Source organism: Symphalangus syndactylus, chromosome X, assembly GCF_028878055.3.
Source record: "Symphalangus syndactylus isolate Jambi chromosome X, NHGRI_mSymSyn1-v2.1_pri, whole genome shotgun sequence".
NCBI lineage: Eukaryota > Metazoa > Chordata > Mammalia > Primates > Hylobatidae > Symphalangus > Symphalangus syndactylus.
In genome coordinates, this window is record NC_072447.2 from 157,682,648 (window position 1) to 157,695,540 (window position 12,893).

General features: G+C 48.5%; 2 protein-coding genes across 2 annotated transcripts; both read right to left on the minus strand.

The window, feature by feature from the left end:
- Positions 1-6,443: 6,443 nt before the first annotated feature.
- LOC129476460 (40-kDa huntingtin-associated protein) lies at positions 6,444-8,241 on the minus strand. Its single transcript, XM_055269461.2, has one exon. It carries the CDS (start codon positions 8,123-8,125, stop codon positions 7,013-7,015), a length of 1,113 nt encoding a protein of 370 aa, XP_055125436.1. The 5' UTR covers positions 8,126-8,241; the 3' UTR covers positions 6,444-7,012.
- Positions 8,242-8,929: 688 nt separating this feature from the next.
- LOC129476461 (histone H2A-Bbd type 2/3) lies at positions 8,930-9,547 on the minus strand. The gene has a single exon (XM_055269462.2). It carries the CDS (start codon positions 9,446-9,448, stop codon positions 9,101-9,103), a length of 348 nt encoding a protein of 115 aa, XP_055125437.1. The 5' UTR covers positions 9,449-9,547; the 3' UTR covers positions 8,930-9,100.
- Positions 9,548-12,893: the final 3,346 nt, after the last annotated feature.

Below are 12,893 nucleotides of genomic sequence, written 5' to 3' on the forward strand. Positions count from 1 at the left end.
GGACATCCCTGAAGGACAGTGGTGAAGGGAAATCTTCCTAGTGGGCATAACTTTGAGCAGTGCACCTGGTTGTGCACTTTTCATGAAAGGAGAAGTGGCCTGAAGTGCGATTATATACTGATTCATGGACTGTAGCCAATGGTTTGGCTGGATGGTCAGGGTCTTGGAAGAAGCATAATTGGAAAATTGGTGACAAAGAAATTTGGGGAAGCGGTATGTGGATGGACCTCTCTGAGTGGTCAAAAGCTATGAAAATATTTGTATCCAATGTGAGTGCTCACCAATGGGTAACCTCAGCAGAGAAGGATTTTAATAATCAAGTGGATAGGATGACCCATTCTGTGGATACCCCTCAGCCTCTTTCCCCAGCCACCCGTCATCGCCCAGTGGGCCCATGAACGAAGTGGTCATGGTGCCAGGGATGGAGGTTACACATGGTTTCAGCAACATGGACTTCCACTTATCAAGGCTGACCTGGCCACGGCCACTGCTGAGTGCCCAATTTTCCAGCAGCAGAGACCAACGCTGAGCCCTCAATATGGTACCATTCTTTAGGGTGATCAACCAGCTGTCTGGTGGCAGGTTGATTATATTGGACCTCTTCCATCATGGAAGGGGCAGAGGTTTGTCCTCACTGGAATGGACACTTACTCTGGATATGGGTTTGCCTATCCGGCACACAATGCTTCTGCCAAGACTACCATCCGTGGACTCACGGAATGCCTTATCCACTGTCACGGTATTCCACACAGCATTGTCTCTGACCAAGGCACTCACTTTACAGCTAAAGAAGTGTAGCAGTGGGCTCATGCTCATGGAATTCACTGGTCTTACCATGTCCCCCATCATCCTGAAGCAGCTGGATTGACAGAATGGTGGAACGGCCTTTTGAAGCCACAATTACAACATCAACTAGGTGACAATACTTTGCAGGGCTGGGGCAAAGTTCTCCAGAAGGCCATGTATGCTCTGAATCAGCGTCCAATATATGGTACTCTTTCTCCCATAGCCAGGATTCATGGGTCCAGGAATCAAGGGGTGGAAGTGGAAGTGGCACCACTAACCATCACCCATAGTGAAGCAAAATTTTTCTTCCTGTTCCCGCAACATTACATTCTGCTGGCCTAGAAGTCTTAGCCCCAGAGGGAGGAATGCTGCCACCAGGAGACACAACAACGATTCCATTAAACTGGAAGCTGGATGGGAGCGGTGGCTCATGCCTGTAATCCCAGCACTTTGGGAGGCCAAGGCAGGCAGATCACCTGAGGTCAGGAGTTCAAGACCAGCCTGGCCAACATGGTGAAACCCCATCTCTACTAAAAATACAAAAAACATTAACAAGGCATGGTGGCAGGTACCTGTAATCCCAGCTACTTGGGAGGCTGAGGCAGGAGAATTGATTGAACCTGGGAGGTGAAGGTTGCAGTGAGCTGAGATCGTGCCATTGCACTCCAGCCTAGGCAACAAGAGTGAAACTCTGTTTCAGAATAAGGAATACATAGAAACCCTGAACAGACCAATCAGAAGCAGAAAGACTGAATCAGTAATAAAAAAATATATTGCCAACCAAAAATGCTCAGTTCCAGATAGATTCACAGCTGAATTTTACCAGACATTCAAAGAAGAACTGGTACCAATCCCACTGAAACTATTGCAAAAGATAGAGAAAGGGGATCCTCCCTAAATTATTCTATGAAGCCAGTATCATTCTAATACCAAAACCAGGAAAGAACATAACAAAAAAAGAAAATTACAGACCAATATCCCTGATGAACATACATGGAAAAATCCTCAACAAAATACTAGCTAAACAAATCCAACAGCACATCAAAAACACAATACACCATGATCAACTGGGTTTCATCCCAAGGATGCAGGGAAGGTTTAACATACACAAGTCAATAAATGTGATACACAACATAAACAGAATTAAAAACAAAAACCATATGATCATCTCAATAGGTGCACAAAAAGCATTTGATGAAATCCAGCATTGCTTTATGATAAAACCCCCCAGCAAAATAGGCATAGAAGGGATTTGTCTAAAAAAAATGCTATATATGACAAACCCACAGCCAATATCAAACTGAATAGGAAAAGGTGAAATCATGCCCCCTGAGAACTGGAACAAGATAAGGATGCCCACTTTAACCACTTCTATTCAACATAGTACTGGAAGTCCTACCCAGAGCAATCAAGCAAGAGAAAGAAATAAAGGCCATCCAAATTTAAAAAGAAAAAGTCAAATTATCACTGTTTGTTAATGATATGGCCATATACCTAGAAGACTTCTCCAAAAGACACCTGGATTTGATAAACAAGTTCAGTAAAGTCTCAGGTTACAAAATCAATGTACACAAATTGGTACCACTACTACACACCAACAATTACCAAGCTGAAAATCAAATTAAAAACTCAATCTCTTTTACAACAGCTGCAAAAAATTTAATACCTAGGAATACACTTAACCAAAGAGGTGAAAAATCTCTACCAGGAGAATTACAAAACACTGGTGAAAGAAATCACAGACGACACAAACAAATGGAAACACATACTATGCTTATGGATTTGAAGAATCAATATTGTGAAAATGACCATACTGCCCAAAGGAATCTACAGATTCAATGCATTTCCCATCAAAATGCTAACATTGTTTTTCAAAGATTTAGAAAAAACAATCTTAAAATTCATATGGAACCAAAAAAGAGCCCAAATAGCCAGAGCAATCATAATTAAAAAGAAAAATATGGAGGCATGACATTACTGGACTTCAATTTATAATACAAGGCTATAGTTACTAAAACAGTATGGAACTGGTATAAAAGTAGGCACATAGAACAATGGGACAGAATAGAGAACCCAGAAATAAAGCCAAATACTTAACAACAAACTAATCCTAAAAAAAGCATACAAAAACATAAATTGGAGAAAGGACACTCTATTTAATACATGGTGCTAGGAAAACTAGCTAGCCACATGTAGAAGAATGAAATTGGATCCCTATTTTTCACCTTATACAAAAATCAACTCAAAATGGAACAAAGACTTAAATTTAAGACCTGTAACTATACAAATTCTAAAAGATAACCTTGAAAAACGTCTCTGGATATTGGCCTGCAGAAAGAATTCACGACTAAAACCCCAAAAGCAAATGAAACAGAAACAAAAATAAATGGGACCTAATTAAACTAAAACACTGTGCACAGCAAAAGAAATAATCATCAGAGTAAACAGATAACCCACAGAATGGGAGAAAATATTTGCAAATTATGCAGCCAACAAAGGACTAGTACATAGAATCTACAACGAACGCAACAAATCAGCAAGAAAAAATAAAAATAATCCCATCAAATGGTAAGCAAATAACATGAATAAATATTCGTCAAAAGAAGATATACAAATGGCCACAAAATATATGAAAAAATACTCAACCTCACTAATCATCAGGGAAATGCACATTAAAACCACAATAAGATACCACCTTACTCCTGCAAGAATGGCCATTATTAAAAAGCAATAGGCGTTGGCGTGGATGTGGTGAAAAGGGACGGTGCATACACTGCTAGGTGGGAATGTATAACCTCTATGGGAAACAGTATGGAGATTCCTTAAAGAACTAAAAGTAGATCTACCACGCGATCCAGCAATCCCACTACTGGGTATCTGCCCAAAGGAGAAGTCATTATATGAAAAACACAAATGCACACATATGTTTATTTCAGCACAATTCACAAATGCAAAGATATAGAACGAACCTAAGCACCAATCAACCAATGAGTAGATATAGAAAATGTGGTAAGTACACACCGTGGAGAACTACTCAGCCATAAAGAGGAACAGAATAATGTCATTTGCAGCAACTTGGATGGAGCTGGAGGCCATTATTCTAAGTGAAGTAACTCAGGAATGGAAGACCAAATTACCCTATGTTCTCACCTGTAAGTGGGAGCTAAGCTATGAGAATGCAAAGACATACAGAGTGATATAACGGACTTTGGAGACACAGAAGGGGGAGAGTGTGAGGGTGTGGGATAAAAAAACTACACATTGGGTACAATGTACACTACTCGGGTGATGGGTGCACTAAAATCTCAGAATTTACCACTATATAATTCATCCATTTAACCAAAAACCACTTGTAAGCCAAAAGTTATTGAAATAAAAAAAAAACTAAACAGTTATTGAGTAACTACTATGTTCTGGGTTCTAATTCAGGGGTGGGCAAACTATAGCCCCAGAATTCGGCCCATAGCCTGCTTTTGTACGGACTGTGAGTTAAGAATAGTTTTTACACGTTTAAAGGATTGCAAAGACAAACATACAAAGAAACAAAGAAGACTGTGCAACAGATACCATCTGTGGTCTGTAAAGACTAACACATTTCTATCCGGCCCTTGACAGAAAGAGTCTGTGGGATGCTGGTCTCCTCTAACGGTGGTAGAGATGCCTACACGGTTAACATTAATCCTTGGCACCAGAATCCTCAGCACCTAGGAACCAGATCTTGCCTAATACACTAATTTCAGTCTTGACCACCTTCCTCCGGCGTAGCGGTTCTCAAACGTCTTTGTCTTTGTACTATTCACGTATAAAATATTCTTTCATAAGCAACATTTCTCCTTTTGGGAGTACCTCATAATGGGGAGAAGGGGAACCCCAACAGCCTTTAAGGGTTCACTGCTTCGCTGCCACCATTTCCGACGGTTTACGCTGTTGTAAGTGTGAATTTGGAATTGTTTTCAAGTTAAAAAGCAAACTAATCATGTCCTCTGAAAGTATTTGCTTTTGGCATGCTAGAAATCAGTGTTGACTTTTGATATTGATGTGATACATTACGAGGGAATTCTCAAAAATGCTGAAATCTGGCCTCGGCCCAGTTATCACTGCTCTTAAGTTTCTGAGGGAGATACATGAACAAGCCCACGGCAAATGGAAAACGAGGAGTTTTCGTGTTTCCTAGAATTATGCTCAGATACCCAGTACTGGACTGTCTGGTTATCCTTCCCCTCACCTCCCTGATGCAAGGAGTTTGGACCAGGGGCCTAAGGAGGCTTCTCCTGAAGCCCAAATCCCAAACTGGTCACCAGTCAAGCTCCGTGACTCCTAAACCTGACAAGAAGCCAGCCGGCCGGGTCTGCAGCCCGGGTTAAGAGGAGCATACCAGGAAAGAGCCAAAGAGCAAAGGAGCATGAGCCCTTCAACCGCTTTTACAATAATTTGGGCCAGGCGTTCAGGGCTCTGTAGGACCCTTCCTGGCAGCCAAGTGAGAGACAGAGGAATGATGGTGGAATGGGCCTCTCCTGTGCTTCCCATTACTTCCACACTGTCGAAATAGAAATAGAAATAGAAGCAGAAAAGAGCACCCTACAAGTCCCGCCCATTTTGAGGCACTCAACTCACAGTGACAACCCTCCACACCTCTCCCCTGCAAGAAGACGCAAAACAAAAACACCTACTCCAAACTGTGTCCTTACATCTCAGCCCCGAAGATCAGTATTGCGTGCAACTTCGGCCCAAAGGATGCATTTCCCCAGGGTTGAAAGTTTGAGAAAGAGGCTATATTCTGAAGAGTTCTTGTTGTCACCATCAAAAGGATTAAACAGACGCAATAAATAAGAAAACAGCCTGGTTGGGGTGCATGCTCCATTTGAGCCAGAAAGCCTTGGAAACTTTAGTGTTTTCAAACGGAACGCCATCCCGCTTTGGGGGAACACGGAGGCTGCCTTGCAGTCACGTGATCGCACACCACCAAAGGGCCACCACTCTGATTTCACCTACTTAACTAAAAGTTGCAGCAAAATCCCTATTACAGGCCAGGCGTGGTGGCTCATGCCTGTAATCCCAGCACTTTGGGAGGCCGAGGAGGGTGGATCATTTGAGGTCAGGAGTTGGAGACCAGCTTGGCCAACATGGTGAGACCCCATCTCCATTAAAAATACAAAAATTAGCCCAGCGTGGTGGTGCACGCCTGTAATCCCAGGTACTCTGGAGGCTGAGGTAGGAGAATCGCTTGAACCCAGGAGGCAGAGGTTGCAGTGAGCCGAGATGACGCCACTGCGCTCCTGCCTGGGCGACAGAGTGAGACTCCATCTCGGCAAAAAAAAAAAAAAAAAAAAAAAAAAAATTCCCTATTACAAATAAAAGCTGTTGTGATCCAGACTGCATATACCTCTGGGAATAGAACCAGAACCGTGAATTCCAATGCAAATCGATGCATCGGCACCAGACCCGCTGCACTGGATGTATCTGCATTGCAGTCACCTGAGTACGGAGCACATCATAGATGATCTCTGCAGGTTCCTTGCCCACATAGGAGGCATAGTGAAATTTCAAAGGAACGAATACATCCTGGAGCCCAAAGAGCTATCTGGTTCTGCTTTTGGCCTCCTGACAAGCAGGTAAGAGAGTCACATTTTACAGACGACGGACACCAAAACCACACATGAGGAGTACAAGAGTAACTTTATCATGGATTTAGGGCTGTGGTTACAAGGAAGCTGTTAAGGAATAAAATGACTCCCATGAAGACGTACCGTGCGGACGAGTGGAAGGAGAAATTTGGCCATTACAAAGACACAGGAATATGTTAAGAAATGAGGAGCAGGATGAAATCATCCAGGGTAGGTATTTAGAGGGAGGGCGCCGTGCAAAATAAAATCCTCACTATGAAACAAAGGCGGAGGCAGGAGGCCGCGTTGGGTGGAAGCAGTGGAGGAAGGAGACGAAAGGGATTGTCATTTTCATGTCGTGGCTTTTTAGAAGACAGCTACGTCCTCTACCCTGATTCTATCAAAATGTGTTCTTGGGATGCTGGTAACGTTCAGCGAACGAAGTAATTCCTATGGCGGCAGTAGGAATAACAAAACGCAGAAGCGGGAACGATGTCTTTTCATTCCTCCCCAGACGCAAACGTGGGTGCATGAGGTTTGGTAACAGGCAAAGTCATCTGGTGAACGTGACTGATGCAAAAAGTCCCGGCCTGGGCAAAAAGTCATTGGGTGAATGGGATGGATCAGACTCCCTGTCCTGAGGGGGAGATGGTTTCTTGCAGAACGAGGTGAAGGAGGTGGTTCTGCTCAGCAGTCAACAGTGGCCACATCTCCACCTGCAGCGACTTGATGGCTTCCGTGTCCTTTTCGTGGGAAGCCATGACCAAAGACTGGAGCAGCAGAAAGAGCTCCTCGGGAAGCTGGCCGCTGCTCTCCTGCCCGTGGCTGTCAAAAGCCTCCCAGGAGTACTTCTCCAGGGTCTGGGCGTGCTCCGGCAGCAGCTTGGCGGGCGGCGGTTGCAGGAGGAGCAGCAGCAGCACGCGGGACACCTCGCAGCGGACCAGCACGTCCGAGAAGGCGCCCAGGGCGGCGGGAGAGGGCGCCGCCGAGCCGGAGTTCGGAGGAAGCAGCGCGGCCGGTAGGGCGGGCGTCGCCCCGGGCCCGGGCAGGGGCCCCGGCGGCGGGGGCGGCGGCAGTGACTGCACCGGGTGGCTGCCGTGCTCCCGCGCCAGGCGCTGCATGCGCGTGAAGACCGCCAGGGCGCCGGTGTAGTCGCGCGCCAGCAGCTGGCAGGAGGCGGCCTCGCCAAGCGCCTGCAGCGCGGCCAGGGGCAGTTGGGGCAGCTGGAGCTGGGCGGCGCGCTGGAAGTGACCGGCGGCGGCGGCCGGCTGGCCCAGGTCGCGCAGGGCGGCGGCCAGCTCCAGGCAGAGGGCGGCGGCGGCGGCCGGCTGGCCCAGCTCGAGGTGCAGACGCACCGCGGCGCCCAGGGCGCTGGCGGCGGCCTGCAGCGGCTCCCCGTAGGCGGCGGGGCAGACCAGGCGCTGGCGCGCATCGCGCTCCTGCCGCAGGAAGAGGCGGGCGGCCTCGGTGAGGGCCAGCGCCTCCCCGGGCCCGTGGAAGAGCGCCTGCTGGCAGCGCGCCACCGCCAGCTGGCACCAGGCCGCGTACGGCAGACACTCCTGGGCGCGCAGCTCCCGGCCCAGCTGTCCGAACTGCTCGCCGGCCTCCGCCACGTTCGGCTTCCGCAGGAACCGCTTCTTCAGCTTGTTCGATACCAGCCGGTAGCGGGCCAGGAAGTCCCCGGCCTCGGGTCCCGGGCCGGCGCCGCCTCCCAGGCCTGCCGCCGCTGCAGCCATGCTCGCCGCCCCAAGCACTTCCGGACGCGCTGCCGCAGCGGGCGGGCGGGCGGGCGAGGCGGGGCGGGGCGGGGCGACGTGCCCTGTGTCCCCCTTGGCGGGCTGCCGGCGTGCCCGTGCCCGCGCCCGCTCCCCAGCCCTGGTGACATGCAAAGAGCGGGATCGGAGGCGGGGCCTGGCCGGGCTGTGAGCGGCGTATGCAAATCGAGGGTCTCGGGGATGCGGATCCAAGACCCTGGGAAGGTACGCGGGGCCTGGCGGGGCACCAGCTGCTGCTAGCTCGGCTGCAATGCAAATGGTCTAGGTTGCTAAAGGCATCCCACAGCCTCTCCATCTGAACATGACCTAAACTAAACTCGTGACCCTAGTTCCGTGTCTGTGCATTTCTGGACTGTTTTCCCCCCACCACTCACTCCTCCATCTTGCCGTCCCGGGCCCCTTGCCAAGCGCCGGGTCCACCTCTCCGTCCCCACCCCGGTTGCCTTAGAAGTCCGGCCTGTCGCTACACTGCAGTCATGGCCTTGAGGCCCACCCGCCCCCACGAACACCATCATGCTGAGGACTTTCCCGGGCAGGCCCTGACTTGCTCGGAACCAGCGGGGGTGTCCCCTTCCCACCCAGGGCCACTCCCCTGCACTGTCACCGGGAGAGACTGCTCCTCTGTGCCATCCCTGACTCCCACCCAACCCCAGACCCCCACCACCTCTCCATCCCTCCAGCTGTGGAGGTCTCACAACCCCCCCCAACCCATCTCACCGCCCCCCGCCACCCCCACCCCAAGGCAAAGTGACTGAAGCAGGCAGGTGGGTTCCTTTAAACACTTTATTGACAGAATTAATGAAGGCCCAAGACTTTGGGGCCTGGGTTGTTGGGGGGGGGAGGGTGTTTAAGGCCGGGGGATTTGGGGCTGGGGAGTTTGGGGCCGGGTGGGTGGAGGAGTGGACCTGCCAGGTCCCAGGGGCCGGGTGTCAGAAGCTAGTCCCCGCCGGGGGCCACTTGAGAGATGGTGGTTGTGTCGAAAAGGGTGCTCAGCAGCCTGTTGTTGTGAACCACCATGTCCAGCAGCAGGGGAGTGATGTTCCTCTCTCCGTTGTTCTGGGCCTCGTTGCCCGCCAGCTCCAGGACCTTGGCCGTCAGGTACTCAATAACCGCAGCGAGGTAGACCGGCGCCGTGCGACTCAGGCGCTGAGCGTAGTGGCCCTCCCGTAGACCGCGCTCCACCTGGCTCACCGAAAACGAAAGCTCCGCTCGGACGGTGCGAGAGCAGGTCCGCCCCCGGCCGCCAGCACCGGAGGACCCTCGGTGGCTCCTCCTCCTCGGCATGCTGGGCGTCGAGTGTGCTATCTCGGCTTGGCCTAGCTAGGCAAGATGGCTCTCAAGATGACAGTTACCGCGTCCAGTACTGTGTATCCTAGCGACCAGGGCCCAGCCCCTCCTTGGCTAGGGAGCCGAGACCAATGGGCACGCACATCCGGTGACGGGCACGCACGTGGTGACGGCCCCTCACAAGGAACGCACGTCCATCAGGTGACCTCATCGCTTTCCCATTGGCCTGGAGGGAGCAGGCCTGGGCCTAGAAGTGGCTGGAGGGCCGTGGGGGTGGGGTGAGGCGGGGCGGGGCAGGGGGACTCGCGCTCGTGACCCTCTCTTTGCCAGTGGGAACTCTCCCTTTCTACCGGATGGGAACGTTGTGGGAAAGACAAAGGGGTGGGCGAGGGGAGGATAGGTACCACGCCTTCACGGTGTTGCACATCCATCACAACCACCTAGTTCCAAAACGTTTTCAACACCCCGAAAAGAAACCGAAACCCCTGTACCTATAAGCAGTCACTTGCCACACGCCTCCTTCCACACCACCACTACCGACCCCCACACCCTCCCACACACACCCCCTCCCCCCGCCCGTGCACACGTTCCAGGTAGACCCTGGCAACCACTAGTCAATCAGCTTTCTGTCCATAGAGGTTAGCCTGTCCTGGAGATTTCCTATAGATGGAATTATACGACCAAATGTGAGGCCTTGTGTGTCTGGCTGCTTTCACTTGGCGTAGTGGTTTCATCAGGGTTCATCCATGTAGAGGCATGAATCAGTACTTCCTTCCTTTGAATGACTGAGTGCGATTCTGTTGTATAAACAGGAGGCCACATTTTGTTTACCCACTCGTCAGTTGATGGACAGGTTATTTCCCCCTTCTGGCTACTGTGAATAGCACTGCCATGACCATCTCTGTACAAGTTTTTCTTTGAATATCTGTTTTCAGTTCTTTGGGGTCTATTTCTAGGAGTCAAACTGCTGGCTCATGTGGTAATTCTGTTTAACTTATTGAGGAACCACCAAACTGATTTCCACAGCAGCTGTAATCTTTTGCATTCCCAACAGTAGTGCATGAGAGTCCCAATTTCTTCGCAGCCTCATCAAAACTTGTTTTCTGTTTGCCTCATTTTGTTTTGTTTACAATAGCCATCCTAGTGGGTGTGAAGTGCTATCTCATGGTGGTTTTCATTTGTATTTCCCAAATGGCTGATGATGTTGCTGTGGTTTGAGTGTGTCCCCCAAATTGTGTGTCTTGGAAACTTAATCCCCAAATTCACATGTTGATTGGAGGCACAGCCTTTGAGACGGTAATTAGGATTAGATAAGGTCATCGGGGTGAGACCCCCATGATGCGACTGGTGGCTTTATAAGAATAGGAAGAGAGGCCTGAAACGACGTACATGCTCTTGCCCTCTCGCCATGTGATACCCTCTGCCATCACCAGATGCCGGGGTACTTCCCCGTCCCCAGAACGGTAAGAAATAAATTTCTTTTCTTTGCAAATTGTTCAGTGTCGGGTATTCAATTATGGCAACAGGAAACAGACTAAGACATCTTTTCATGTGCTTCTTGGCCCTTTGTACCTCTGCTTTGGAGGAATGTCTATTCAAGCCCTTTGCCCATTTTTTAATTCGGTTGATTGTATTTTGGCTGTGGGCTTCTAAAACTTGTTCATATATTCTGGAAAATAGACTCTTATCAGATATGTGATGTGCAAATGTTTCTCCCGTTCACTTTCTGGATAGAGCCCTTTGTTGCCCAAAAGACTTAAATTTGGATGTAGTCCCACTTGCCAAATGAAAAGATGTCTGTGGCTGTGCCTTTGGTGTCATACTGAAGGAGCTGTTGCCTAATCCAAGGTCGTGCAAAGTTACATCTCTGTTTTCTTCTTAGAGTTTTATAGTTTCAGCCCTTACATTTAGATCTGTGATCCATTTTGAATTAATTCTTTACATGATGTGAGGTAGGGGTCCAGGGGTATTCTTTTGCATGTGGCTATCCAGTTGTCCCAGCGCGGTTTGTTGAGGGGATTATTCTTCCCCTCCACCCATTGAGGGGTGCTGGAACTCTTACTGAAAATAAACTTTACATAAATATATGGGTTTATTCCTGACTCGGAGTTCTGTAACATCGACCTAATATATCTATCACGATGGCAGTACCACCCTTTTCGGATTACTGCAGCTTTGTAGTACGTTTTGAAATTGGGAAGCGTGAGTCCTTCAACTTTTTTCTTTTCTGAGGTTGTTTTGGCTACCTGAGCCCCTTACATTTTCATATGAATTTTAGGATCAGTTTGTCAGTTTTCACAAAGAAGGCAGGTTGGTTTCTTACAGGCATCACAATGAATCTGTATATTGCCTTGGAGATTATGGGCATCTTAACAATATTAAGTGTTCCAATCCATTAACACAAAATGCCTTTCGATTTATTTAGGTCTTCTTTAATTTATTTTAGCAACGTCTTGTAATTTTCAGAGTATACGTCTTATACACCTTTTGTTAAATTTATTCCTCGACATTTTATTGTTTCGACGCTACTGTAAAATGAATCATTTCCTTAATCTTATTTTCATGTTATTCATTGCTAGGGTATGGAAATACAACTGATTGTTGCAGATTGATCTTGGATACTGCAACTTTGCTGAGCCTAATATGCTTTGCTGAGCATACTCAGACAGGGTTGGCGTATTGGTCCGTTCCTACACTGCTATAAAGAACTGCCTGAGAATGGGTAATTCATAAAGAAAAGAGGTTTAATTGCCTCATGGTTCTGCAGGCTGTACAGGCTTCTGCTTCTGGGCAGGCCTCAGGAAACGTGCAATCATGGCGGAAGGTGAAGGGGAAGCAAGCACCTTCTTCACATGTTGGAGCAGGAGGAAGAGGGAGAGAACGCGCGCAAAGGGGGAAGCGCCGCACATTTTCAGACAATCATCAGATCTTGTGAGCACTCTATCACAAGAATAGCAAGGGGGAAGTCCGCCCCCGTGGTTCAGTCACCTCCCACTAGGCCCTTCCTTCAACAGGTGGGGATTACAATTCGACATGAGATTTGGGTGGGGACACAGAGCCTAACCGTCTCATTTTTTTTTTCTTTTGTTGGACTCTTTAGTGTCCTCTATATAAGAACATGCCATCTATGCATCTATGAATAGAGATGGTTTTACTTGTTCCTTTCCAATCTGGATGCCTTTTATTTCTTTTTCTTGACTAATTGCCCTGACTTGAACTTTGAGTATGATGTTGAATTAGGAGTGGCATTCCTGATCTTAGGGGGAAATCAACCAGTCTTTCACCATTAAGTATGATATTATCTCTGGGTTTTTCTTGGATGCCCTCTGTCAGGTTGAAGAAGTTTCTTTCTGTTCCTGGTCTGTTGAATTTATTTTCATGAAAGGCTACTGTGTTTTGTCAAATGATCCTTTTTGTACATGATTAAGATGACCATGAGCCC